This window comes from Carassius gibelio, chromosome B20 (genome assembly GCF_023724105.1).
Source record: "Carassius gibelio isolate Cgi1373 ecotype wild population from Czech Republic chromosome B20, carGib1.2-hapl.c, whole genome shotgun sequence".
Lineage (NCBI taxonomy): Eukaryota > Metazoa > Chordata > Actinopteri > Cypriniformes > Cyprinidae > Carassius > Carassius gibelio.
The window spans coordinates 2,965,872-2,993,535 of NC_068415.1; the positions used below are offsets into that span (position 1 = coordinate 2,965,872).

Below are 27,664 nucleotides of genomic sequence, written 5' to 3' on the forward strand. Positions count from 1 at the left end.
TTTCCCTTGCATTGTTGTCTGTTCCCATGGGAACTTTGGTTGCATGTGTGAAAGGAAGTAATTGGGTCATTTTATAGTTTATATGAAATGGAAATGGACCTCTTGAAATGATACAGAGGTTTTAGTGCATTGACTACGGCTCTAATTGACTGTTTCCTAAAACAATATCCCGACTTCCATCTCAGGGAAGAGAATAAGAGAGGAAACCTGAGAAAAGAGTGTGTGAAAAGCTCTCTGATGGCTCCGCCTCCTTTGCCCAAACAAGGGCAGGACAGTTCCTATGATATCACCAGCAAGTGGGGCAATGCTGTTTCACAAAACATTCACCTTTCACTGCGCTCATGACAAGGTTGGAATGTAATTGTTAATGCAGGTAACCGTTCATTGATGCTTTGAGCAGAGTAACTTCAAAAACATGTTAGGCATGGACCTACCTGGACTCCTTCCCAGCTAGATGGTGAGTTTGAAAAGAGTTGGAAATGAATGCAAATAGGCTGACAGAATTCATTCATGGATCTCTTTGGATATATTATAGTGTCTAACTGCTGTTAAAGTGCATGGTGAGGAAATTAGATTATGAAATAATGAAGGAAATATGCTGCAAACTCAGTGTCTGGCACTTGTTTCGCAAAGTACATGGTTCTTTCGACAGAGACTCCCGCAGAGCTAGATTAGTGTAAACATTCACCAGCATCATAGAGTTTTCTTCAAGAGCACTTGTTGGCACAGATTCATCTGTTTTGATGTGCTTGTAGACTTTTTGCCAGGTGGGAACTTATTACTGTTGACGTGCCAAGCTGCCCGTGAGCTGTTTCCATTCTGTGATCATGCAAGCATGAAATGTTCAGTAACAACTGTGAGAGAAAATCACTAAAGCATTCAGACACTGTTCCTTTTCTCATAATGGTCATGCTTGCTCCTGTTCTCTTCACAATTGTAGAGCAGAGTTTTTCATTCACTTTCAAGAAGGCGATATGATGGGTGTGTGTATATATCACACACACATAAGAAAATACCCCATGGTTGACACTATCTTTCCTCTCTCTTTTTTAGTTTCATATTAACTTTAATGAAAGGGACTTTACAATTTGACCTTTATTTTTTATATGAATCAGTCCATTTTAAGCTCTTTCTCTTTGATTTCACCAGACTCAAGAGACTGTTGGAGCAAGAGAAGGCATATCAGGCTCGCAAGGACAAGGATCACAGCAAACGTCTTGAGAAAGTTCGGGAGGAGCTGGTAAAGTTGAAATCATTTGCCCTGATGCTGGTGGATGAAAGGCAGCTTCACATTGAACAGATTGACCAGGAAAGACAGAAGGTCCTGGATCTCAGTAAGAAGCTACACGAACGAGAGCAGCAGTTGGAGCTCATCAACAGCAAAGCTAAAGAAGACAGTCAGAGGATCCAAAGGCTGGAGCTCGACCTAGAACAAAAGACCTCCAAATCTTCACAGGAACATGAGGAGATGACCGCCAACCTGGCCAAGCAGGAGTCTGAAAGTCGACAGCTGCGTCTGAAGCTGGCCAGCATGTCACGCAGGATTGAGGAGCTGGAGGAGGCCAATCGTACGCTGCAGAAGTCTGAAGAGGTCCTTCAGGATCTGCGGGACAAAATAAGCAGAGGGGAGTGCGGGAACTCGAGCCTCATGGCTGAGCTGGAGAACCTTCGGAAGAGAGTTCTAGAAATGGAGGGCAAGGATGAGGAAATCACGAAAACAGAAGCGCAGTGCAAGGAGCTAAAGAGGAGGCTCCAAGATGAGGAGAATCACAGCCGTGAGCTGAAACTAGAGGTTGAAAAACTGCAAAAGAGGATGGTGGACCTGGAGAAACTGGAGGGAGCTTTCAATGTGAGCAAATCTGAATGTGCCCAGCTTCACAACAATCTGGAGAAAGAAAGAACCTTGACAAAGAGCTTGATATGTGAGCTGGAAACAGTTAAAAACCATATCAAAGAACTTGAGTGCTCAGAATCAAGGCTGGAAAAGGCTGAGATGGGTTTAAAGGATGACTTGACCAAACTAAAGTCATTCACGGTGATCCTAATGGACGAGAGGAAGAACATGGCAGAACGAATCAAACAGGAAGAGCAGAAAAGCGAGGAGACTAACGAACTGTTTAAAGCTGAGCAATGCAAAGTCATGGAGGTCACAGAAAAGCTGATTGAGGAAAGTAAGAAGCTTCTTAAACTGAAGTCCGAAATGGAGATGAAAGTGTCTGGTCTTACCAAGGAGAAAGATGACCTGAAATCTAAACTTGCAAGTGAAGAAGAGAAAATAAAGGATTACAGTATAAAGTTATGCCAGATGCAAACTAAATTGGACAAGCAAGAGGAAGCTAAGTGGGAATCTCCAAGAAACAGAGATAATGTAGAAGTTGGGTATCCCAATGAGGACAACAAGGTTAAAGAGCTCACAATGGAAATTGAGAGACTCAGGAACCGACTTAAACAGCTTGAGGTTGTGGAGGGTGATTTGTTGAAGACAGAGGATGAGTATGACATGCTTGAGAAGAAGTTCAGAACCGAGCAAGACAAAGCCAATGCCCTTTCCCAGCTCCTGGAGGAAATGAAGACACAGATCACCAAGAACAAAGCCATAGAAAAAGGAGAGTTGGTAAGCCAAGAAGCTGAGCTGAGACTACGCTGCAAGATGGAGGAGTCCAAAACCAGAAATCTCCAGGCTGATGTCCAAGCTCTAAAGGAGAAGATTCATGAGCTCATGAACAAGGAGGATCAACTATCTCAGCTTCAGGTGGACTACACGGTTCTCCAGCAGCGGTTCATCGAAGAGGAGGATAAAAAGAAAAACATGAGTCAAGAAGTTATCAAACTAACCAAAGAGTTAGAAGCTACGAAGCGTTACAGCCGTGCACTTAGACCCAGCATGAATGGAAGGAGGATTGTGGACGTTCCTCTCACTTCCACTGCAGTACAGACCGAGGCAGACATGAACGAACACATCGAAGACGAGACTGCGGCTGTGTTCATCCAGAAGTCTGTTCTAGAGGAAAATCAGGTCATGAGTAAACTGAGGCAGAAAGGTCTCAAGAAGCCGACCGTGTTGGACCGTTACCCGCCGGCGGCTGCAGAGTTGGGGACGAGGAAGTCTTGGAACCCTTGGATGAAGAAGAAAGAAGCGGTTACTATCTCTCAGGGAGTTCCATCAACCAAGGAGGTCAATGGAACAACATCACGGACATCACCAGAACTAACCATGTCTCAGAAACCCGGTCAGCCCCTTCATATTAAAGTGACTCCAGACCATCAGAGCAGCACTGCCAAGTTGGAGATCACCGGTCCATGTGCTGACGACTTCTTCTCCAGTACCACCATCATCCCAACTCTTGGCCTTCAGAAACCACGCATCACAATTGTTCCTACTTCTATGCTGCCAAAGTCAAAAACCAATGAAGGGCCAGCTGAACGGACAAAGTCTCCAGTCACTATAACAGCCATCTCCAGAGCTAAATCTCCAGAGAAGGGTAAGGGCTCTTACTCGGAGCATCCTGCTTCTCCTCTGTCCATCATAACCATTAGCGCAACTCCAGTCTCCCAGACATCCATCTCCCCAGAACCCCATGAGATGACCATGGGCAGGGCCGTGTTCAAGTTGACCCCTGAAAAGCAGACCGTCCCAACGCCCATCCGGAAATACAACTCCAATATTATAACCACAGAGGACAACAAGATCCACATCCACCTGGGGTCACCAGGGTTCAAGAAACCTCAGGATGACAGAAGTGGCTTGGTTACAGTTTGGCCTAATGGAGTAAGTTCAGACAGCAGAGAGATGCCAACGGGGACAGTTCTGCGCTCTCCCAGACAGACTTCAGCTAATGTCGGAAACATGATCCAAGGCAAGATGACCAGCAGCATCACAATAACTCCCATCACCTCGGCCCCATCCAGGTCTACTCAATCTGTGGTGAGTACCAGATTCATTACGTTATCCCACTGTTTGGATTTTAGATGATGCGAAAGGTTGGGATAGAAAAGTGAATGTGCATATTTGCCATCAAATGACAACAAAGAATAGTCATTTAACAATTAATACTTTGTGATTTTCTCCCTAAAACAAAATGATCATATTCAATCTTTTATATTTCAGTTGCTTCTGAAATGTTTCAAAATGATATCAGGGGGTGTCTGCTCCCTTGATAGCTCTCTTTCAAGGTATCGATCAAATCAGATTCGATCTCCCTATCCATTATTGCTAACTAACACTGGAATGTACTGATGCGTTTGTCACTCAAGAAAGCTTGTCAAGCAAATCCTTTAAACAGTGGCACAAACTGACCAGTCCCCTCACGTTTAACCTGTTATAAAATCTAATAATGTGTGACCAGACCATGGTTATAACTTTCCTGTACTTGCCTACCAAAACCTACTAAATCAAGCACCAGTTGTAAGGAATAGTTGTCAGTATAATAAATTATTACATTTTACATTTGCAAAAATTGAAAAGTTTTTAATATTGGGGGAAAATTATATATATTTTCATCAACAAAAAATGGTTTTAAGTCAGTTATTTATATGTTTTGCTGTAGTGTGTCAGTAGAAAATATCAGGTTACATTTTCAAACAATATTTTTGCCATTAATTGTAATAATCCAGTGAGATTTTTGTTTGCACAAGGAGTCTGACAACAGCCAGTGCTCCATAGAGAGATCTGATCTGATCATCATCAGTCTGTCTGGTATAAAATGAAGAAACAGAACAAACTGAGACAGACTCAATCCAGAAGAAATGTGGCAATGCCTGCAAAATGCTTCAAGAAACCTGCAAAGCTACAGTATCTTGTGCAAAGTTTTAGGCGCTTGTGTAAAAATGCTGTAAAGTGAGGATGCCGTGAAAAATAATGCCATAAATATATTTTATTAATTCATTTACTTAACTAAATTAAATCAACATTTGGTGTGACCAAAAAAAAAAAAAAAAGCTTTTGTCCTAAATGCACTTGCGCATTGTTTTTCAGGGAGCTTTGCAGGTTTCTTAAAAGTGTCTTGGAGACATTGCATTTAATGATAAAAATAATGTTTGGAAATGCAAACTGATATTTTCTACTGACACTAGAAATAACTGACTTATAACCATTTTATTTATTAGTATAAAAATAATACTAAATAATTTAAAATGAAAATAATTTTACTTTTTTCTAGACTTAAAAATTAACTTTTTTGAATGGCCACCCTAATCATTTTATTTTATATGAAACTATGGGTCTCATTCATGAAACATTCGTAAATATACGAGTAAATATCTGAGTGATTTGCGCGTAAAGAAAACTTCCCGAAAACTCTTCTCCTGATTCACAAAAACTTCATAAACGTCAGATGTGATAGTGAAATGTGTGTGTGTGTGTTAATGAATTCCAATCAGTCGTAAATGGGACGCGCGTGCACGCTCACTCTCAATTACCATAAATCATGCCCATTAAATCCGACTGACAACTATATATGAGCATCATATTATGACACCAAACGAAGGATTTCAACATGTCTTCTCAAAAGCGACTGAAAAAGAAACATTTCTCAGCTGCAGAAATTGAAGTTTTATTATCAGAAGTTCATTCAAAACGCCACATTTAATTTTCAAGTGTACTAGTGGCGTATCCGGTCCTAAAAAAGGAAGTTTGGAAGCATATTACAGATATTACTGGCTCTCATAATAAAAGTTAAAAGAAAAACCGTATGTAATTAATATATATAATATTTTTTTTCAAAATGCTGTGTAAATATGTACCCGATTAAGGTGAATTAAAATGCAGCCGTATTAATGAACAAAACGTTCAGACGTTAAACGCACTATTTACGCGTGGCTGGGAGCAGGTGTAGATTTCTTTCGTACCAACTAACATTTGGAAAATACGAACGTTTTAATGAATCCGAAAATTTACGCCAAAACCACTTTACACGCGATTTACACAAAAATTCGTTCTGCTCGTGTTTCATGAATGAGACCCTATATATTTATTTTAATTATATTTCATATTGCTTTTATTTTTTTTATTTTTTTTTTTATTTTTATTTTTTATAAACGCCTTTATGAACAGGTTAAAAACTTTCCATTTCAGAAACGGAAAGTTAGTCTGCATAAATGCAAACACAAAATGCACTGGCTATGGCAAACACATGGTTAATAAAAAATGAACACTCTAAATGTGATCTCACATTTCCCTTTGCCTGTTTTTTTCAGCATGGAACGGATGGGCAGTCATCTCGCTCCACAGCAACACGAATCCCCATGTCAAAAGGTATGAAAACAGGGAAAGCGGTCTTGTCCACGACGTCACGCTCTGAGAGCCAGTCTATGAAAATTGAACTGAGGAAATCTGCCGTTTGCAGCTCTGCAGCCGGAGCCGGAGGAAAGAGCTGAGATTGGCTCGTGTTAATGGGGCAATGGAATTTAATCTAAGCACTACAGAACTGAATGAAATCTGAACAAAAGTGTTGCAATGTAAAACAGAGCAATCACTGGCACAGTGGCCTCCATTTCGACATTGACAAACATTATTGTAATATTGTAAATACTGTGTGTCAAATCAGCCTGAAGAATGAATTGTACAGACATTTATAATTGGACATCAGACAGTTGGAATGTGTGCATGTGTGTGTTGTGTTAAAACATTTGAACTAACCCTTCACCATTTCTTTTAGTATTTATTTTTACATTACCATTTCACTAAGGTTTTATTCTGTAAAACTGCTTGTGGAGGTTTCCAGGGGGTTGAAAATGCATTGTATTAAATATCACTGAATGAATTTTGTGATTTCACTTAATAAATATTTTTCTGTCTTCAGAATACATGGACATTTTTTTTGGGGGGGGGGGGGGGGGGTTGGTTTATTGATATTTGATAGGGAATGCTAGAGAGAAAATTGGGAAAGAAATAGTATTTGTTATTAAGTTTCTGTGTACCTACTGCATGTACAGTATAAGGGCATTGATCTAAGTTCAGGAAACCTCCATAAATTGTGAATAACATTTTAAACCATGGTATGTTCAGTGGATAAACTGATATTTGTGATTCACCCATTTTAGAGACTAAATATTCTGACAGTAAAGGAATTTGATATTATTCCTAAGATTATTCCAATGCCTTTTGTTTACTTGCAGTTCAGTAACACATTCAGAATCTATTTTGTTCAATGCCACTTTTGTTTTGTACGGAACAGTTGATATAAATATTTATAAATACAAGCATCACATTTCATCTTCTAAACTTTACCAAATGTCTCGCCCCATAGAAGTCCATTACTGTAAACATGCTTTTTACTTCTTTGGTTTTAACTGAGGGGAAGGGTCTAAATTATTGGTAAACAACATTATTTTACAGATTTAACCTGCATTGAACCCAGAATATTTCTACAATTAAGATTTTGACACATATTTGTGACTTGTATTGCGAAGGAAAAAAGCTACTAGGCAAGTTTGGTGCCTTACACTTTACTTTAAAATGGAAAATGGTCAGTTAAGTTTTTAGCATCTTAAAGGAATTGTTCACCCAACAATAAAAAGCTTGCTGAAAATCTACTCACCCTCAAGCCATCCAAGATATAGAGGAATTTGTTTCTTCATGGGAACAGATTTGGAGAAATGTAGCATTACTGTACATCACTGGTTCACCAATGGATCCTCTGCATTGAATGGGTGCCGTCAAACTGAGAGCTGATAAAAACATAGCAATAATCTACAAGTAATCCACACCACTCCAGTCCATCAACTAATGTCGTGAAGCCAAAAGATGTACATTTGTAGAGAAAAGAATCCATCATTTAGGCATTTTAACTTAAATTGTTACTTTATAACCAATATTGCTTCCTTCAGTAAAAAAAGCCCACCCTCTGTTGTCTCTCACATCAAAATCTACCCACAAATTTGTTTAGAACCATTTTGGACTGTTTTTGTCTTTGATCGTTGCATATTTCTCTCCTGATTCAGATGACTTTGCTGGAGAAACAACATTAAGGATAGAGGACTCATATTTTAGTTGGAAGCAACAGTTTGAAGATAAAAACATCTTGATGGATTTGTTTCTTTTAAACATGCAGGTTTTCACTTCACAAAATGTTGACTGATGGGCTGGAGTATTGTGTTTTACTTGTGGATTGTTGTGATGTGTTTATCAGCTGTTTGCACTCTCATTCTGACGGCACCCATTCACTGCAGAGCATCCATTGCTGAGCAAGTGATGGAATGCTACATTTCTACAAATCTGATGAAGAAACAAACTCATCTACATCTTGGATGGCCTGCGGGGTGAGTAGATTTTCAGCTAATTTTTATTTTTAGGTAAATTATTCATTTAAGAAATCTCTGTGTAGTGTTCTTCTGGTGATGATCAGAGTTTAGTGCTCTATCCAGGCCATCTGGGAGCCAGAGAACGCTGTTATGAGAAATAAGAAACAACAGCTGGAGATCTGGAGTCCCGTTTAACATCCTGATTGTGTCCTCCTGCCTGATACAAACTCGCCAATTACACAAATAAAGACAGGCCTTTTAATTGATCTGTTTAGCATTAAAGGAACCCTTTGCCCAAAAACGAATATTATGTCATCACTTACTCACCCACATGCCGTGTGACCTTCTTTCCTCCGTGATGTTTTGCAGAAGGTCCAGAATGATCTTTTTCATCTGAGGCCTGGTGCTGTCGAGCTCCAAAAAGCTCTCAAATCACGTTCAAATGTGCTTTCAATTCATTCTTCAACAGAAGAATGAAAGTCAAATGGGTTTGGAACGACATGAGGGTGCATAAACAAAGACAGCGTTTAGAGTTTTAGCTGAACTTTAAAAGCCTTTGTCTTTCTCATGAGATTTGTGTGTCACTGTGAAGGGCTTTTTAAATCAATTAATTCCTTTTTCACCACAGCTGACACACTGACAGTGTTCATTTTCTAATCCATCCATGCATGCGCAATAACAGGCTTTTGGCAGCTCACTGATGACCTCACTTGTGAGATAAAGCTCGCTGGATTCAACGGCGCGTTGCTATTCCAAAAAACCATCATAAAATTGCTCTGATATTTTCACCATCTATGAACTTGGCCACTCAACATGAATGTGAAACCGATTCGTTCCATGCAGTAAGCCGTGGGTTTCGGATGATTGCTGTTTTTTCTCAGTAAGTTCACTTCCCCTGTTTTCATCCACAGAGAACGTTTTGCTCCAAGTGAATCGAGAGCCACGCTGAGGCTGTTTCAAATCTGGTCCTTAACACTGTATGCCTGCCTGAGAGGTCTACAACCGCCCTGCATACACATACCAACAGAACGAGGGGCGAACCTGTCAAAGCCGGGTCAAGCAGATGGATCTGTAGTTATGCACCATATATGCATACAGATTATAGCAGTGATTCAAGACCAGGAGACAGTCAGACGGCAGATTGATGAACCCTGGATGCCAGAGAGTAAAGAAAGAGATGAAAATTGTAGAACATGAAAAGTTACAGCATGTGAGAAGAAGAGAAAACTAGGATGTTTTTTACACGTACTTTGAGAAAATCAAAATTCACCCCAATTACTTTCATTGTGTTCAGATGAATTTTATTTATCCCTAAAAAAAAAAAAAGAATTTCCCAAAGAATTTCGATAATTTTGAACTTTCTTAGGATCCTCTAAAAACATTTTTAGCACCTTGTTACACAAGTTCAGCAAAAAAATTGCTTATAAATTTATTTTGCTATATCATAACCAAATATTTCTTAACTTGATTCAGTCTTTATTAACTTGTTTTCTTTCAATTAGAACAGGTTTTGTGTTTGTTTTTGTAACTTACTGCTCATAGGCTTCATTAATCTGGCCTCATGCACCTGAGTAAAGTTTTTGTGTAAACACTGACAAAATGATCCACATAGAATTCCTTTTTCAATTAAAAATGAGCTCAAATCATGTGAGGCCTATGATCAATCAATCAGTTCCAAAAAGAAATACAAAACCTGTTCTAACTGAAAGACCAAAGCTGACCGAAAGACTGAATCTGAGATTCTGTGATAATATAAAATAATAATAATAATTTTGTTTTGGACCAGGAACACCAAATTAGAGATTTTCAGCACAGCACAAGGGGTAATAGCTTACACGTCCTATTGCAAACGATTTGTAAGTTTGCCGTTCGTAATTTTTTTTTCTTGTTAAATATTCTGTCTCTCCTGGAAATGTGTTGCATTATGCATAAACTGGATTGTGTAAGCAAGTTCATGTTGTTTTTAAGTGCTGGTCTAACATTATACTGTTTGCTTTGGAAATGACTGTTAAAGTGTCATACTGCTGAGAACGGTTTATTGATCATTATTTATCAGTCTGCTATAATTTAATGGTGGCTCTGATGTGTTAAAAGAATGAGAGATGGTCAGTTGGGGAAAAGGTGCATGATATACTGTATGTTTAGTTAAGAATAAAAGTACTCATCACCACACAGAACTGTAATCACAGAGTCCTTATAATAAACAACTGTATTTCATTTCATTTATATCCTATGACCTCTGTGAATGCAGTATATGAGCTCACTGAACTGAAGTGTGTGTCTCTCAAGAAATTCACCCAATAAACACGTTTATGAAGCTCTTGACTTTCTAGTCCACTGGAAGTGTTATATCTGTCTGTCTGTTTGTGAGTAATAGTTAATTTGTGGTTACCATAAATTAACTAACCATTCCATTGTTCATTATTATTTTTTATGTATTTTTTTAACCATGATTAATTTTCTTAAGGGATGTGAGTTGCCAGATTAAAAAAAATGCAATAAAATTACACCTTAAGAGGACAATTAGGATTAATATGTTTTGATTGTTTTAGGAAGAGAACAGAGCTTTGGTCTATGTCCCAACCAATGTCAAAATAAAGTCTGCGCCTTTACTAGCTGCTAATTTCCCTTGAGCATTATGATTTGTATTTTCAACATGTGGTATTTCTGCATGTGACTTGTGTTTTATCAGTGTCTGACAAGTCAATTTAATGCCGTATATATGCAAAAAAATTACGTTTTGCAAACGAAAATTAAAATATTGAGGAAAATACATTTTCTTTTTGCAAACAAAAATTAAGAATCGCAAAACATAAATGAAATCGCGCGAAAGCAATGATTTTGCAAAAAATATTTTCCATGGTCATATCTATTAATTTATTTGCAATGCTGCTTTTATTTTGCGTGTCAGTCTAGTTTGAGCTTGCAAAACCATTTTTCCTTTGCGCTTCACTTTTCTGCATGTCCCTCTTTGTGGCACTGTCACAGGACCAGCCAAACTATGAAAAAAAGTGTGATTTATAGTCCAGGAAATACTAAATATATATGATTGTACAGTGCTTTGGGTGGACAACAATACACAATAAAGCACTATATAAATGCATCATTCATTTATTATTTATTATTATTATAAATAGCCATAGCTAGTTCTATATCAGTTCGTATCAGTTACAAATTATCATTACTTACCTATAAGGCCCTAAATGGTTTAGCTCCTGCGTACCTAACTACCCTTCTACCTATTCTACAACCCATCACGCACCCTAAGGTCACAAAACGCTGGACTTTTGGTCGTTCCTAGGATAGCAAAGTCCACTAAAGGAGGTAGAGCTTTCTCACATTTGGCTCCCAAACTCTGGAATAGCCTTCCTGATAATATTCAGGGTTCAAACACACTCTCTCTGTTTAAATCTAGATTAAAAATGCATCTCTTTCGCCAAGCATTCGAATAATGTATCTCTTAAATTGTGAGCATAGTTGCATCTGATCAAATGTGCATTTTTATTCATTAGCTTGGGTTAAACTAATTTTACATTGTTGGATCAGCAGCTATGCTAATGATGTCTCTATTTTGTTTCTATGTTTTGCCACGGGATGTACTAGGATTTACACAAGCTCCAGTCTGGATCCAGAACACCTGAGAAGAGATGATGCTGACCCTCAGAGGACCTCAGATGATGCTAACCCTGAATCAACAAACAGAACTAACAAATATTGCTACAAGTGTGACTGCATCATATAATAATTATTAATTAATAATATTAATAATGTTCATCATCTGGCTGACTACGTCTTGTATTAATTTTTTCTAAAAATCCTGTCAAATGTGCACAAACTGACAGTCACCACCATAAGCTACTACTAAATATTGTAGAAACATAATTTTCTGTAAAGTTGCTTTGTAACGATTTGTATTGTAAAAAGCGCTATTCAAATAAACTTGAATTGAATTGAATCAGTTCGGGAGTTCGTAGCGGGATCGCAAATCATTTGAGTCAGTTTGGGGATCAAGAATCATTTGAATCAGTTCGGGAGTTCGTAGCGGGATCGCGAATCATTTGAATCAGTTCGGGAGTTCGGAGCGGGTTCGCGAATCATTTGAGTCGGTTCGGGTGTTCGTAGCGGGTTCGCGAATTATTTGAGTCGGTTTGGGGATCGCGAATCATTGGAGTCAGTTCGGGAGTTCGATACGGGATCAAGAATCATTTGACTCAGTTCGGGAGTTCTATACAAATAAACTTGAATTGAATTGAATCAGTTCGGGAGTTCGTAGCGGGATCGCAAATCATTTGAGTCAGTTTGGGGATCACGTTTCTTTTGAGTCAGTTCGGGAGCTCCTAGCGGGTTCGCGAATCATTTGAGTCAGTTCGGGAGTTCAAAGGGTTCGCGAATCATTTGAGTCAGTTTGGGGATCGCAAATCATTTGAATCAGTTCGGGAGTTCGGAGCGGATCGCGAATCATTTGAATCAGTTCGGGAGTTCGTAGCGGTTTCGCGAATCATTTGAGTCAGTTTGGGGTTTGCGAATCATAGCTGTATATGGATAGGCATTTTTAACTAATTTAGTAGCTAGTTCTAATTACGTTTTCCACTCGTGTTTAGGTGTGATATGTGAACTCGTATTTTTTGTTTTAATGATGTGCCTTTTAACAGTATCAAGTATATTCAAAAACTAAACAAATCGTGCCTAAAAAGTGCACACATCTAGGCTAACGTAAACCCAACCAACATTGATATGTGGGCCCCATATGGGTTATACCTCGCCAGCATGGGATCTATGTGGGCATGGGCTGCAAATGGGCAGTTTACATGGGTCCCATGTGTGTTTCACAATGTGGGTCCCATATAGATATGAGACCTTTGTGGGATGTGTGTGGGCAAAATAATTTCAGACTTAAATACATCTTTACACCTTTAAACTTTATTGGTTAAAAGCCACTTTTTAGGAATAAATATTTAGGACTGGCAATGGGATGAAGCACAATGTGTATAAATGAAGCTTCCATGTGTATAAAACCTACATCGACTCCACCTGTCTAAACTAAAGCTTTATAATATATTTTTCTCTGTTGACCCATATATATATATATATATATATATATATATATATATATATATATATATATATATGCAGCATGCAAGCCTTTTATCAATTATTTTAATAAGAAAGCAGTAGTTGAATTGAACCCCTCACACACTCGTTTTCTTTTTCCTTTTCTTTCCTTTTTCCTTTTTCTTTTTCAATACCGGTATATTATTATGATACTAAATCTAGTGCTAAATTAGGATTTGTATTAAAGTGTAAAAATTTGTATTGTAATGTTATTTTGTTTTTGTGCCAACGTTTATATATATATATATATATATATATATATATATATATATATATATATATATATATATATATATATATATATATATATATATATATGCAGCATGCAAGCCTTTTATCAATTATTTTAATAAGAAAGCAGTAGTTGAATTCTAATACAAGCACCCCTCACACACTCGTTTTCTTTTTCCTTTTCTTTCCTTTTTCCTTTTTCTTTTTCAATACCGGTATATTATTATGATACTAAATCTAGTGCTAAATTAGGATTTGTATTAAAGTGTAAAAATTGACTCCATACTGCTGGAACGTTAGGAACATCCGGGCAGTTGCTCTCCTGAACAGCAGGTGGAGACGTTTCTCTTTAAGCTGCTTCGGTTTTCCTCGCTCTGTCTCGTGACTTCAGTCACTCACACCGAAAATGTTTCGACACTTTCTGGTAATTATTTAAACTGTTCTGTGTCGATTTAAGGGTGATAATGTATTGTATTTTATAAATCATTCATCGTGCGCTAGCTTTGGCTAAACATCAGATGTTACGGTTATTAATCTCGGTGTTTGAGGGAAGTGAAGTGAGACGCGGGAGTCATGAGGAGTTTGACGTTTTGCACGTCTACAATCAATTAAATAACCATGATGATACGTTTCATTAAGTTAAATAGGCTAGTAATCCGTTTTTTATTTATTTATTTTTTTAAGTTTAGTAAATCATTAAGTTTATGTTCATTTAAGGGCTGTTAATTGTAAAATAATGTTTTATATGATTTATATTTCCTCTTTCTGTTCTCATAAGTAAACACTGCTGTTTGGAATTTGCTCTGTGTGATTTGATTTGACTGACTTTTACTGTACGTCCACTAAAAGTCACCCAAACAACAGTTGATTCGAAATCACTGAGCAAAAATAAGCAAATTAATTGAAAGTTAGTAAAGAGGAAGATCATGCATTTGAGTTTAGCAGATACAAACATTTGATCTAATGAATGACATTGGCATTTGTGCACGAAATGGTAGTAAATGAAGATAAAGGTTCAGACCGTAGAAGGGGAAAACAAGTGTGATTTTGGTATTAGATCTGTGATCCACGTATATTATATGGCTTTTCTGTTTGATCATTTTTTTGTAGTCATTGCTAAGTCCGTGACTTGGCTGTTGTCAATATTACTCCGTTTATTTTTAAGATTACTGACAACAAATCAGAATATCAGAATGATTTCATGCGACACTGACGACTGGAGGAAAGATGCTGAAAATTCGCTTTGATCACAGGAATGCATTACATATTAAACTTAATTAAAACAGAAAAGATTTTCAATTTTTATAATATTTCACAATATTACCGTCTATACTGTGCTGTATTTTTTTAATCAATTTTATATATATATATATATATATATATATATATATATTTGTTGAGCAGAAACTTTGACTCCAAATGGTATTATGAAATGGTATAAAGTAATTAGACCAAATGATACATGCATTAAACTGATGGAACATTTTCTAAATTATTTAATGCAAATATCATTGTGTATCTGTATAATTTGAAAGTAATGTTATCAAAGAATTGTCATGTAATTTCAAGATTTCTAGATATTTGTGCATTACACACACACATACATATATATATTAATATTAATGTGAGACTCTGCAGCAGGTTTCCAGACGGCAGATCTCCAGCACCGTCCGCAGGCAGCTGGTCAACAAGGTGCCAGACAAACAGAAGCTCTTTCAGGTATGGTTGTCTCTTTTCTGTAATATATTGTGTTTCCTGTAATCTATCAAATGACAAGCTAATGTTATTGACCCCTGATATCTTTACTTATCATCTGCTTTCTCTCTAAAGGCACACGTTGTGCTCAGGGCATATTATTGCCTTGTTCACACATTTGTTTGTATTTTTGATATTGTGCTTATTAAAATGTTGATTTATTTTTGTGTTTAGGAGGCTAATGGGATGCCAGTTCATCTGAAGGGAGGAGTCGGTGATGCTGTTCTTTACCGTGCAACTATGGGTCTCACAGTGCTAGGTATGTTACCGCAGGGTGTCTTGGTGTTTAATACATGCCTTAGCAAGCACAGATATTTGAGTTAATAATCATAGTAAGCTGTAATTGCTGATCATTCATGTGCTTCTTTCTTTTGTTTTTAGGAACTGCATTTGTCATATATGAGCTAGTAAAGGCCGCTCTCCCTCAGAAGAAGGACTGATTTCAGCTCCTACCCTCATTTCTGTGGGAATGTGACTTTTTGAGCACTTCACACAGTATATGTATTTAATGTGAAAGGTAAAAGGGACCAAAGTGATTTGAATTAAATAAACTGTGCCTATCAGACAGATCCCGATTGTTTTACTTGACTCTGTGACATTGAAAAGATTTGTAAAAAAAAAAAAAACTAAAAGGAGAGAAAAAGTGCATAAAGAAAATTATTTTAGTTTTTTTTTCATTGCACTTTAATTTTCTTAATGCAAAGTGTAATTTTTTTTTTTAAAAGACCACCAAAATCAAAAGAAAAAAAAATCAACTTTTTACATAAAGATAATTAATGCACAGTGTGTACTAAAGTAGCAATTTTCTGTATGCATTAGTTTTTTTTAAGATTACATTTCTAGTTATTGATGTGGTTTAGTTGTTAGTCTCCTGAGTGTAGGCCACTCATTTGAATACTATTTTAATTATGTGATAATATTCTTCTCATAAAGCATATGAAGACAACAAACAGCTGTTAATTGATGAAGGATGTTTTTTAGCCAAGGCGCAGCATGTTTTTGATACTGTTTTTTTGGATGTCTTCATTGGTTCCCAGAAACAGTAATGTGCAGTTCCTTTCTGTACTTCAAAACAATGTGTTTTCAAGGCATATGTGAAATAGTTTCCAAATGCATGTGTATACATCAGAGACATTTTTTCCCAGCTAGAGGTTTAATTTTACAGGAACGAATGATCATTTGAGCTCAGTATAGCCCGCTCAGCATTGGTGGTCTATACAGTTGAGTTCCTAGGGAAATTTATCCCATGCATTACGAACAATATGTCCCTTGTGTCCCGATAAAAAAAATGAAGCTGGAACAGGCATGCAAATAATTGCATGCTAATTATAAAACTATAAAGCACAGATCATTAATTCTGCAAGCAATATGTAAGGAGCATTAGAAGTTCAAGCATTCCGTTAGATCTTTCTCTCTAACAATGGGAATTATGAGATAATGATCGAATTAAAAACAGTCCTGAACTCTAAACTAATAAAATTTCATGATCAAAGATCAAAAATTGAACTCTGCCCTGACTCTTTTGGCACCCGTGTGTTTCTAAATGGCTAAATATTGGTTCAACAGATGGGTGATTCACGAAGACAGAAAACAGAAAACTCTTCTTTTATGACTTGATAATGAGATCAGTGGTGTAGTTTGGGAGGTGGAAATAGCGTTTCGATTAATATGTTGTGTTGAACATCTCTATCTGCTTTATGTGTTACCCGACTTGACCACTAGAGGGCTACATATTCAAATAAATGGAAAAAAAACCCCTGATCTACAGTCTCAGTACTGCAATGGTACATTTCCAATAAATAATAATAATAAGTCACTTAAAGAAAACGTAAAATATCGTTTTTGACCAAAAAAAAAAATGTTTAATGCTAGTGTTTTTTGTGTGCAGATTGTCTAATATTGCTAATATCTATGTTTTGGAATGATGATTATTATTATTTTTTTTATTATTAGCTGGTCCAGTCCCACAGCAACAGGCTATACACTTGTTTTTTTCAATATCACAGATGGGTAAAAAATTACTTTAAGTGTTTTTAACAAGTTAAACGAAACACAAAAGTCCGTACTTGTCAAAATAGACCGAACCGAAAAGTAGCGAAGCTGAGGATGTTACTATGTCAACCGCTCGAGCAGTTTCCGTTATGACCGTTGGACGATACATCGTAAACAATTGTAACGTTAACGTTAATTATTTACGAAGACGTGTATTTCATGTCGAAATTATATACAAAAAAAGTTATTGTAATATTTTGTTTTGGTTAATTTGTCGGTTGGGTTAATTGTGCTAGGAACACCTTAAAACCTTTGTTGTTGTTGTTGTTGTTGCGGCACGAGACGAATCGCCTCAGATTGCGCTTTAAAAATGACCGACAGATTTTCACTTGAAAAGGTTCGCTCGACTGAAAAATCATAGTTTAATTATTTTAACAGTTATTTACAACACCCTAACATTGTAACTGAGTTGTTTCATCGTCTATGTGTCCTCAAAAGCTAACGTTATATAAATATTCCCGAATTCGCGATTCCTTTTGAATGTCGTCAGGAGTATGCATTCCATAGTAATCCCCGCTGAAACCCGAAACACCGATGAGGGACATGCTGCAGGAATGCCGAAAATATGCGCGACTTTCCAGAAGCGCATCCCAACGCATCCATCACACAGGCGCGTGACGTCAGAGCTCCGGGTTCGGGAGCAGCCCCCTGTTAAGAAGCACGTTCTACTCTGAGATCCCGTGCATTTGGGAACAGCCTTCACGAGCTGTGGGGTGACCAGACCCTCCTCTTCATTTCCATCTCCATCACTGCAGCATCACGGAGAACCTTTGCCTTTCTGAACAGAGCTTTGAAAGCCCTTTGCGTTTGGGCGAGATTCCCACCTTCATTCACCAGTTTTGTGATGTATTGAAGGTTTTTGGAAACTTTGGGGAGTTTGGTAAGTCTTGACGTGGAGTTTTTTTTTCTTCGTTTATTTAAAAACATATTAATACTTATTTATGAATGAAGATGTTATTTCTCTTAAATATGAGGCGTAGTAGATAGACGTGATGTGAAATGATGAATGTGAGCACAATGACCCATTTTTGAGCAGCTCTGATCACTTTTTCCATGAACGTTTGTATGGCTATTTCATTTTTTCCACCACTCTGTCATTGTGCTCTCCGTGTCCAGGATGATACAGATTAATTTAATTTTGTTGGGAAATCTAAACCATTTGTAAGATTCATAAACCCCTAGGACTTTCTTTGCTGAGCATTTTTATGTTTATTTACCTAATTCACATGCTTAAATAATACAGGTAAAGCTGGACCACTGGTAAAGTTCCTTTCTTTGTTTAGTGTGGTGGAGATCTTACATAAACATGATTAAGGGTTTCTGTGATGTGCTAAAGTCTGTCTGGCATCCTATTTTAAAATAACGGCAATAACAAATAATCAAAAAGTGTCCCACTTAACCTGTATTCACCATATGACAAGGTTTTTGAGACTTATGTTGGATTTTTCATTCAACTTTACTTGAATTCTTAAACTATTACAACACCAAAGCCAAGGCACAGTGTGTTGTTAAAGGTTTCCCTCACACTTTGCCTGTCCTTTCACCTTTTTTTTAATTTGTTTTGTTTTTATTTGTTGAATTGAAAAATGGCTCTGCAGTGTGACAAATGCCTTTTTAAAAGTGCAGATGTAGTCTCTCGATTAATATAGGGTCATGTATAATGACTGGAAAATGTTGAGTAAAGAACTTTTAGATTAAGTACATCACATCACACTGCTTGAAATTAGTTCTACAGGGTGAAAACTAATTATTGAGTAATATTAGTGAACAACATGTACCTATTGTGCACATATTTTGTGAGCTGCTTGTTCTTACACTGGTAATTATTTAAAGTAACATAAAATATATGTAACACAGAGACCAAGCACATTGCCAAAGTTTAGAGAGAGAGTGGTGAGCTGCTCTCAGCAAGAATAGCAGGATATAAAGTCTGAATATTTCCAGTCACAACAGGGGGCGCAGGAACCCTGCAGAAAGGATTTTTCCACCCCTGATGTGTAGGATCCTAAATCAGGCAAATTTCCAGACAATTGCATACAGTCTATGAACTAACAGTTTCCAACTTTAAACAGATGAATCAGCAGATTACATACAGCATATGCAGTTTATAATTGTTTTTCTGTGGGAATGTTTTTCTAAGACCCACTGTGAGTTATTTTACTTAGTGTCCTTGTTTTATGAATATTTTCCCAAATATTTGGGCTATGGAACACCAATTTTTCCTATTTTGACCAGAGAAACAGCTGGAATATTGAATAAAACATAATTAAAATCAGATTTGAATGAGATCTCTTGCAGTGAACTGTGTTGGAGTGGAGTGTATAGTCTTTTTGTTGTTGTTGTTTGATTGATTGATTTCTGAGCAAAGTGTGTGTGTAATTTGGTTGATTTTTCAGATCGATTGATGTTCTGCTGATACTGGGGTGAAGATGTCGGTCACACGTTTGGCAGCAGCCGCTCTTCTGACACTCTCAGTACTGACATCAGTGAGAGCTCAAGGTACAAAAAAATAAATCACAAATCCCTGCCTATTCACACAGTGGTAAAGTAAAAATAAAACAGTTTAGATCATAGTCTATTATCAGTATTTTAAAATATATAAATATTAACTTTACAATAACAATCTGTCTGCTTTGATGTGTGTATTATTTTTAAATATCCTTTCATTGTTTCATTTTCATTCCATTCATATGTCCATAAAAATGAACAAAAATATAGGAGAAAAACTGCTTATGTTCACATTAATTTATTCACAATAAGGGGAATAAATGTGCATTTCGTTGTGTAATGTCTCTGTTCAGACACTAGGGCGGACACTGATCGAGGAATTTTACTGTCCTAAAAGATTCTTTTTAATCATTTGGTGGTGTTTATGCTAGTGGAAATGGAAATGCATGACAGCACAGGATATTGAATTACACCTAACTGTGTTTTCCAGCAAATAATTGTTCAGAAATATCCACTGTAATGTTTTTCAATTATAGGGTAGAACATACTGTGTAAGGCCAAATACAGAAAAGGTTAAGTATTGAATAGGACTTGGTTTAGAAAAATTCCGTTATGCTTAGGACCCATGATCAGCTGCGGGATTCCAGACATCTCAGCCAGACAGATTCACATTCAACTTTTTCCTCTAGTAAAACACTTTTTCCTGTATTTTAGTATGTATGTGCTTCAGTAACTGAGCTCTTGGTAGGTTTGAACAGTCTTGAAGGCAGTAAAACTTTTGATTTAACCATTTCAAATCACTGAATAAATGGCAGGGCATTAAATCGCACATCGCCAGTGTTCAGTGGAAAGTATAGTGGAATATTTTACAGCTTTTATTTGAAAAAGAGAAAAAAACCATAACGTTGAGCCAAGTTTCCTTCTCTGCTTTCTGCACTCTTAGGAAACAAAAAGACAAAATATGAGCACTTTTTTTCTTTCTCTCTCCTAGGAAAGTTAGAGCACGAAGTAATTTTGTTACTTCTCAATGTTGCATTATGGAAAAATAAGAAAAAAAACGAAGCCTTTGTTTAAACATGTTCCACTGATATAAAATATGACAATGAGACAGATACCTTAACCAACACTTTCCCTTTCTTATTCAACATGGTTATCATTAGATGCTCAGCACAGCAAACTAAATGTTATTAATTGATGCCCCGAAGAGCTTGAATTGTTTAAAAACAGATGAATTTTGGTTGCACCAAATCTGGTTTGGGTTGGATGGACCCAAAAGTAAACAAACAAACAAACAAACAAAAAGAACGGGTGATGAATGAGTGGTGTGTCTGATAGCGTGGATGTGTGCGATAGCGTTTGAGTTGGACCTATTTGGAGTCAGAAATGGAACCGATTGTGACATCTGGTCAGCCAGGTTGGTAAATCTTGATTTTGGTGAACCTGTTCCCGGTCAAGCTTAAGCCCTGGTCAAAATTTGACCAGAGCCACGGCTTCACAAAATATTTTATTGTGATATTCCAACATGCATACGACTCATATGTTCCACACAGATACTGACCTTCCAAACACCATGCAACACAAAATACCACAAGAATATCACTTTAAAATATTTCAAAGTTCTCTACGTGTGCGTCTTGTACATGAAGTCCCACAAGTTGTTGCAGACAACTTTTCATGTTCAAGTGCATGAGTCCTCTAGTTCATCTAGACTGGTGCGTCCCGTGTTACATAACCTCTTTTTGTTAATATATTCACTTGTTTGTCACTTTCCTTTATCTTTATATTTCATTAAAGGTTGTCGTTGTGCACCCTTTTAAGTGGTTTGCAATGGAAAGTGACTACATTAATGCAACTGCACACAAAAAGTCCATTCAAGTCCATTGTACAATCAACACTTCTTGTCTGTCTGTGACGACAGCTATTCAGACAGTTCAACACAGCTTGTCTGGCTGCGTTGGACTGACTGCAATGAATGCATGCACGTCACAAGTTATAGCCCCCGTGTAATGTTTTGTTGAGGTCTTTGTGGAAAGCTCTTTGTGTCTATGCTTGAGTAGTCAGTGGCCCTTCGGTCAGACAGCTCAAACAGATGTCATTTTGACCCAAAATGGCCGCCGTCCACTTTGTTCCATGTTGCCTTGAGTCCTTCTCCAACAGTGAACTTTACTGTTGGGACTTCATCCATAAACCTGTGTGCTCTTCTCATAAATACAGCTTTTGGAATGGTCTCTTGGAAATAACTTGAATCACCTCCTCTTTCCACAGTTACGCCTCCGTCAGACTTGAGGTTTAAGATTTTAAATGAAAACACAGTACAAATGATATGGAAGCAACCGCTGTCAAGGATTGAGGGCTTAAGGGTCGTAGTGACATCGGATACAGGTGGGTGAAAACGTGAAAGCACTGCACATGTTGAAATTGAAACGCCAGCATGAAACATTTGCAATCGATTTTACTTCTGTGACATGTTTCAAAAATGAAATTGTATATTCAACAAGAGAAAATAAATGACAGAACAAATTTTTTCCAATTGGCGATGGACTGGATTCTGGAAAAAGTTGGCAGTCCATACCAAAAAAAGAGTGTAGTTTAAGGGTTGTTCAGACATGCAGTGGTTGTCTTATGAACTACTGCCATTGTGCTCTTGAGCAAACACTTAACCTCAGGTTGCTCGAGGGGAACTGTCCCTGTAGTAAGCGTACTGTATGTTGATTAAGATAAGAAAACATCTGGTAAACGACAAGTAACCTTTTAACTCACTGCCACAGGCAACTTTTGGAAAATGTGTTCTGGCGTGCCCTTCAAAAATGATTTAACATGGACTGTTACTCATCGCTTGTCTTGGGAAGTCATTAATGTTTCTTTAATCCAGCTCTTGTGTGTCTAGACTAGATTTATCTACTTATAAAGTAAGTTTGTAGATTGTATATCATGATATGACACTTAAATATTGTAAATGTTCCCTTCTCCCTATAGAAGAGCCTGTTAAGGAATTCACACTTCCTCCAACCGCAACCAAAACCTCGATCAGAGATTTGACCCCCGATGTGGATTATGTTGTTACGATAATTTCATATTCTGGATCGGAGGAGAGTATTCCGATCTCTGGTCAAATTACAAGTAAGGGGCGAGCCATTGTTTTTCCTTGAGTGTGTTATGTTGATGTTTCACACTGTCATGGAAGGTCTGAAAGAGTTTTAACAGGAATTTTCTATATTTATATTTGGAAAAATATACTTTAAACTTATATAAATAAGAACAGTTGATTAGAAATCGTTTCCTGTGATTGTAATCTCTATAAAATAGTCAAATATCATTATAGAGTAATTAAAAATGAGTGGAGAAGGCATGGAAATTCATTGGACAAAAGGAACTCTTTTAATGGACGGAATTCATTTTCTTCAACATTTATAGATTTTTTGTTTGTTTGATTGTTTCTGTTTTAGTCCAATCGAGTGGTTTTGAAGGAGGTACCAGGAAACCTCCGGTCTCCGATGCAGTCAGTAAGTACACACTTCCAGGCTCTTTTCATTGCTATGTGATTGTTGCATTTTATTGGGAGTTTCCAAATTAGCCAGGACTCAAATGTGTATATGTCTTTGTTTCTTTCTAAATTTATGACTCCTGATAACAGTTTAGCTTGTTAGTCAGCATTAACTTTTCCAGACATGATAAACTGAGCCAGTGTTTCCAGCATGGCTTTTGGGTGAGAGTTCATAAGTGGCCCCTTTGCTCATGATTTGAAATAAAACCCCCAAACCTCTTGCAATGCAGAAAGCGGAAAGCATTACTGCTCCACTCTTTACAAGAGTTCTGTGACCTCGTCCTCCAGATGAAGGTGAACAGCTTTACTTTTCCTTTCCTACATTAAGCAGAAGTGGAAAATCCAACCACTCCTCACCCCCGCCCCGAATACCATAATGGTTAGTTAGCATGCCTTCTGCAGACAACTCTCTAAAAAACCCAGTCTCAACGCTCCAGTGCTTCCGTTCTGCTCTCACAAGTGGAAAATCAGTGAATCTAATTACCGCAATAAAGTAAGGCAAGATATGATGTCAACAACTTCCTTTCCTGTCCTGTTTGCCATAAAGGCCTGGTAACATCTTATCAAAGATGCAGCTGATCCAGTCCGTTACATGAGAGCAGATTCCACAAAATGTGGTTGAAGGCAAGTAGGATTAAAAAATGAGGAATTTTTCCAAACTGTGTGGAGGAATGGAGTTAATTTATGGAGTTCAAGAGAGAGGGAAGGACAAGTAACGACTTGCCTAGTAATATTACAAATAGATACAACCCAATTGTCAATGAAGGAATGAGTTGTTACCAGTGCATATTGCATAATAGAAAAATGTGCCGATATGCAGAATGTTCCCCTTCAATTTTATGTCTAAATTATTGTATGTTTTGATTGACACTCAAGCATACTATATCAATGAGCACATACATTTGAATGACATATAAATCCATCCTAACCACATGGTGTTATGAATCTAAGGGGCAGTTGTGGCCTAATGGATAGAGAATTGGACTTGTAACCCAAAGGTCATGGGTTCAAATCTCAGGTCCGGCAGGGATTGTAGGTGGGGAGAGTGAATATCTAGCACTTTCTCCACACTCAATACCATGACTGAGGTGAGACCTTGCAAGAGACCTTTCAGTGCAAGGCACTGAACCCCCAACTGCTCCCCAGGTGCCACAGCATTGGCTGCCCACTGCTCCAGGAGTGTGTACATGGTGTGTGTGTGTGTGCATATTTATTCACTACTCTTCACTACACTCGTGTGTGCAATTGGATGGGTTAAATGCAAACCACAAATTCCAAATTTCCTAAGAGATTTGGTCTTCCTCTGATATAGAAAAAGAGGTCGGAATTTAGAGTTCTATGCCAAATGTGTCTGGCAAATCTATTAAATGTTTTATATTACAAAAGTTTGCTTCTTTTCAAAAGTTCATCTCCTTTTCAAAAAGTTTCTTAGCTTATAACATTCTAACACTTTTTTTCCCCCAGAATGCTTACCAAGTGCCATTGCTGACCTTGTCTTCCTGGTGGACGGCTCTTGGAGTGTCGGGCGGGAAAATTTTAAATTCATCCGCAGCTTCATAGCAGCCATGGCAAGTGCGTTTGACCTCGGAGAGGACAAGACTAGAGTGGGTGTGGTTCAGTACAGCACGGACACCAGAACCGAGTTTAACCTCAACCAGTATTTCAAAAAAGCTGAGCTGCTCAGAGCCATTAACAGTCTGCCATACAAGGGCGGCAACACCATGACAGGTACTGAATGCACTTTTATGTATTCACACTGAAACCTTCAAATAATATTACTGCTGAACAACAAAATTACGATGGGAGTTTCAAGTTTAATTGATTCTTTTATGATCTTTGTGCAGGTGAAGCCCTGGACCACCTGCTGAAAAACATGTTCACGGAGGCCGCTGGTGCTCGCAAGGTATTCCCCAGAGTTGCTGTAGTTATCACAGATGGGAAATCTCAAGACCCAGTGGAGGGTTATGCCAAGAGGTTGAAGAATGCTGGAGTTGAAATCTTCACTTTGGGTATGTGGTCATTCATCAATCATCACTGCCTGGTCTGGATTTCTTCTGCATTCTCACAGGACTGGGTAGCTTTAAAGAAATCCATCCAGAAAGAAGAAATCCTTGAAAGGAATTCTGAGAAATAATGCACTATTTATTATTTTTATTCAGGGATCAAAGAAGCAGATGAGGAAGAGCTGAAACAAATGTCTTCAACACCCTACAGAACGCATGTGTACACAGTGCCAAATTTCGACATGATCAAAGCTGTGGAGAAATCGCTCATCACACAGGTGTGCACCAGTGTGGATGACCAGCTCAACTCGCTGGTTAGCGGCGAGGAAGGTAAACAAACAATAAGTACTGTAAATCTGTTTAGCTGGTTTATTAAACACAACCCAAGCATTAAACACGACCACATTTTTCCTCTTTTTGTTTATTTGCAGCCATTGAGCCAGCATCAAACTTGCAAGTCACAGAGGTTGCGTCCAAGTCAATGCGGGTGACGTGGGATGCATCTATAGGGGAGGTGACTGGATACAAGGTGCAGATGGTTCCCATGTTGGCTGGCAGCAAACGTCAGGAGCTGTACGTTGGGCCGACTCAGACCTCTGTGAATGTGAGAGATTTGTCCCCTGATACAGAGTATGAGATCAGCCTGTTTGCACTCAAAGGTCTGTCACCCAGTGAGCCGGTTATGGCGATGGAGAAAACCCAGCCCTTAAAAGTATCGCTAGGTGAGGAAAAAGTCAGTACTGTTTAACTTTCCACTGTATTCCATTGAATAAATATCTGTTTAACACACAACTTTTTTAATTTTAGAATGTTCTCTTGGTGTGGATGTACAAGCTGACGTCGTTCTCCTAGTTGACGGTTCGTACAGTATTGGACTGACAAACTTTGCTAAAGTTCGATCTTTCTTGGAAGTCCTGGTCAACTCCTTTGACATTGGGCCGGACAAGGTTCAAATCAGCTTGGTCCAGTACAGCAGAGACCCACACACTGAGTTCTACCTGAACACCCATCATGATCTGAGCACTGCGGTCAAAGCGGTTAGAACTTTCCCCTACCGCGGAGGCTCCACGAACACTGGCAAAGCTATGACGTATGTGAGAGAGAGAATTTTTGTTCCAACCAGAGGTGCTCGTGCGAACGTACCTCGTGTTATGATTCTGATCACCGATGGGAAGTCCTCTGATGCCTTTAAAGACCCAGCGACTAAGCTTAGGAACACGGATGTAGAGATTTTTGCAGTGGGTGTCAAAGATGCTGTCCGCTCGGAGCTGGAGGCAATTGCTAATTCTCCAGTGGAGACCCATGTGTACACCGTAGAGGACTTCGATGCTTTCCAGAGGATTTCCAACGAGCTAACCCAGTCCATCTGTCTGAGAATTGAGCAAGAGCTTCTGAACATCAAGAGAAGAAGTGAGTAGTGTCCAATTTTACCACTGACTGCTGTTAAATTTGTTCGGCTCTGGGTCTGAATGTGCATGGAACCATATATTTTGAACTTTGGTTTTGCACCAATTTGTAGTAAAGTTGAAAGGGTTAGTTGACCCAAAAAATAAATTTCTGTCATCATTTACTCACCCTCATGTTGTTCCAAACTCATGACTTTCTTTCTTTCTTTCTTTTGTGGAACTCATTTAACAGTGTCCAAGCTACTCAATTCTAAACAATGAAAATATTAAGCAGAAGCTGTCAAGCTCTTCTAGTTGTGTGCTGTGTGTTTCATCTTATTTTGTTATACCATATCTTGTTGTTGGAAACAGGCCAACATATAAAAAATTCGATAAGACATTCTGCCTGATCCTGTAACTGCACTGTTAACATTTTTTGGCAATAAACAGGGATGTGTCCTTTTAGTTAATCAAAGGGAGGAGCCTCATATATTTCGGTTCTTCTCTCTCTTCTAGGTCTGATTGCACCCAGGTCTCTGACCTTCTCAGAGGTGACCTCCAGGAGTTTCCGAGCATCTTGGGTAACTGATGCTGTTGATGTGCAGTCCTATCTGGTGCAATACAGGCCTGACGCTGATACAGAGGAAGGCTACATCTCTGTTTCTGTGCCGGGAGACACCACTACGACTGTCTTACATCACCTTACTCCAGTCACAAAGTACGAGGTCAAGGTTTATGCCCAATATCAGAAGGGAGAAAGCTTTCCTATATCGGACTTTGAGACCACACTAGAAGGTGATTGTCTGTTTTCTATAAGTCAGCTAAGCTAAGCTAACTACTGTTGACATTCCTTTTGAGACTTTTAAACAAATATTTTATCCAAATGTTGTTTT

The 27,664-nt window shown here is 38.0% G+C and overlaps 3 protein-coding genes across 12 annotated transcripts in view; all 3 read left to right on the forward strand.

Annotated features, from left to right (window-relative positions):
- The first annotated feature begins 17 nt into the window (after positions 1-17).
- On the forward strand, positions 18-10,558 carry LOC127984543 (filamin-A-interacting protein 1-like). Of its 4 annotated transcripts, XM_052587240.1 has the most exons (4): positions 18-3,925; positions 4,109-4,173; positions 6,196-6,253; positions 9,153-10,558. In XM_052587240.1, the coding sequence occupies exons 1-4, from the start codon at positions 1,070-1,072 to the stop codon at positions 9,171-9,173; spliced, it is 3,000 nt and encodes a 999-aa protein (XP_052443200.1). In that variant the 5' UTR covers positions 18-1,069; the 3' UTR covers positions 9,174-10,558. The 4 variants fall into 4 exon arrangements, with proteins under 4 accessions (XP_052443200.1, XP_052443201.1, XP_052443202.1 ...); XM_052587241.1 differs by lacking the exon at positions 4,109-4,173 and having other exon boundaries at positions 19-3,925; XM_052587242.1 differs by lacking the exons at positions 4,109-4,173; positions 9,153-10,558 and having other exon boundaries at positions 22-457; positions 1,150-3,925; positions 6,196-6,802.
- A 3,309-nt stretch (positions 10,559-13,867) lies between these two features.
- LOC127983475 (cytochrome c oxidase subunit 7A2, mitochondrial) lies at positions 13,868-15,908 on the forward strand. Of its 2 annotated transcripts, none has more exons than XM_052585679.1 (4): positions 13,868-14,008; positions 15,214-15,303; positions 15,514-15,598; positions 15,721-15,908. In XM_052585679.1, the coding sequence occupies exons 1-4, from the start codon at positions 13,991-13,993 to the stop codon at positions 15,777-15,779; spliced, it is 252 nt and encodes an 83-aa protein (XP_052441639.1). In that variant the 5' UTR covers positions 13,868-13,990; the 3' UTR covers positions 15,780-15,908. The 2 variants fall into 2 exon arrangements, with proteins under 2 accessions (XP_052441639.1, XP_052441640.1); XM_052585680.1 differs by having other exon boundaries at positions 13,927-14,008; positions 15,223-15,303.
- A 2,167-nt stretch (positions 15,909-18,075) lies between these two features.
- The window catches only part of col12a1b (collagen, type XII, alpha 1b), a 69,111-nt gene continuing 59,522 nt past the window's right edge, over positions 18,076-27,664 (forward strand). For 4 of the 6 annotated variants that reach the window (XM_052586390.1, XM_052586388.1, XM_052586391.1 and 1 more), the window contains exons 1-11: positions 18,088-18,271; positions 19,788-19,890; positions 22,105-22,221; positions 22,816-22,959; positions 23,286-23,342; positions 24,848-25,111; positions 25,228-25,392; positions 25,543-25,716; positions 25,818-26,108; positions 26,194-26,796; positions 27,288-27,566. In XM_052586390.1, the coding sequence (XP_052442350.1) occupies positions 19,821-19,890; positions 22,105-22,221; positions 22,816-22,959; positions 23,286-23,342; positions 24,848-25,111; positions 25,228-25,392; positions 25,543-25,716; positions 25,818-26,108; positions 26,194-26,796; positions 27,288-27,566 (2,164 nt within the window). In that variant the 5' untranslated portion in view covers positions 18,088-18,271; positions 19,788-19,820. Of the gene's footprint in view, positions 18,272-19,787; positions 19,891-22,104; positions 22,222-22,815; positions 22,960-23,285; positions 23,343-24,847; positions 25,112-25,227; positions 25,393-25,542; positions 25,717-25,817; positions 26,109-26,193; positions 26,797-27,287; positions 27,567-27,664 lie in introns of all 6 variants that reach the window. The other 2 variants (XM_052586393.1, XM_052586392.1) reach the window with 2 other exon arrangements.

Excerpts from the sequence above, each read along its gene's own strand:
- LOC127984543 (XM_052587239.1), top strand. The coding sequence starts at position 1,070 with ATGAAAGGGACTTTACAATTTGACCTTTATTTTTTATATGAATCAGTC. Across the intron at positions 3,926-6,195 it reads CCAGGTCTACTCAATCTGTG|CATGGAACGGATGGGCAGTC; the intron begins GTGAGTACCAGA and ends TGTTTTTTTCAG.
- LOC127983475 (XM_052585679.1), top strand. Across the intron at positions 15,304-15,513 it reads ACAAACAGAAGCTCTTTCAG|GAGGCTAATGGGATGCCAGT; the intron begins GTATGGTTGTCT and ends TTTTGTGTTTAG. Across the intron at positions 15,599-15,720 it reads TATGGGTCTCACAGTGCTAG|GAACTGCATTTGTCATATAT; the intron begins GTATGTTACCGC and ends TTTTGTTTTTAG.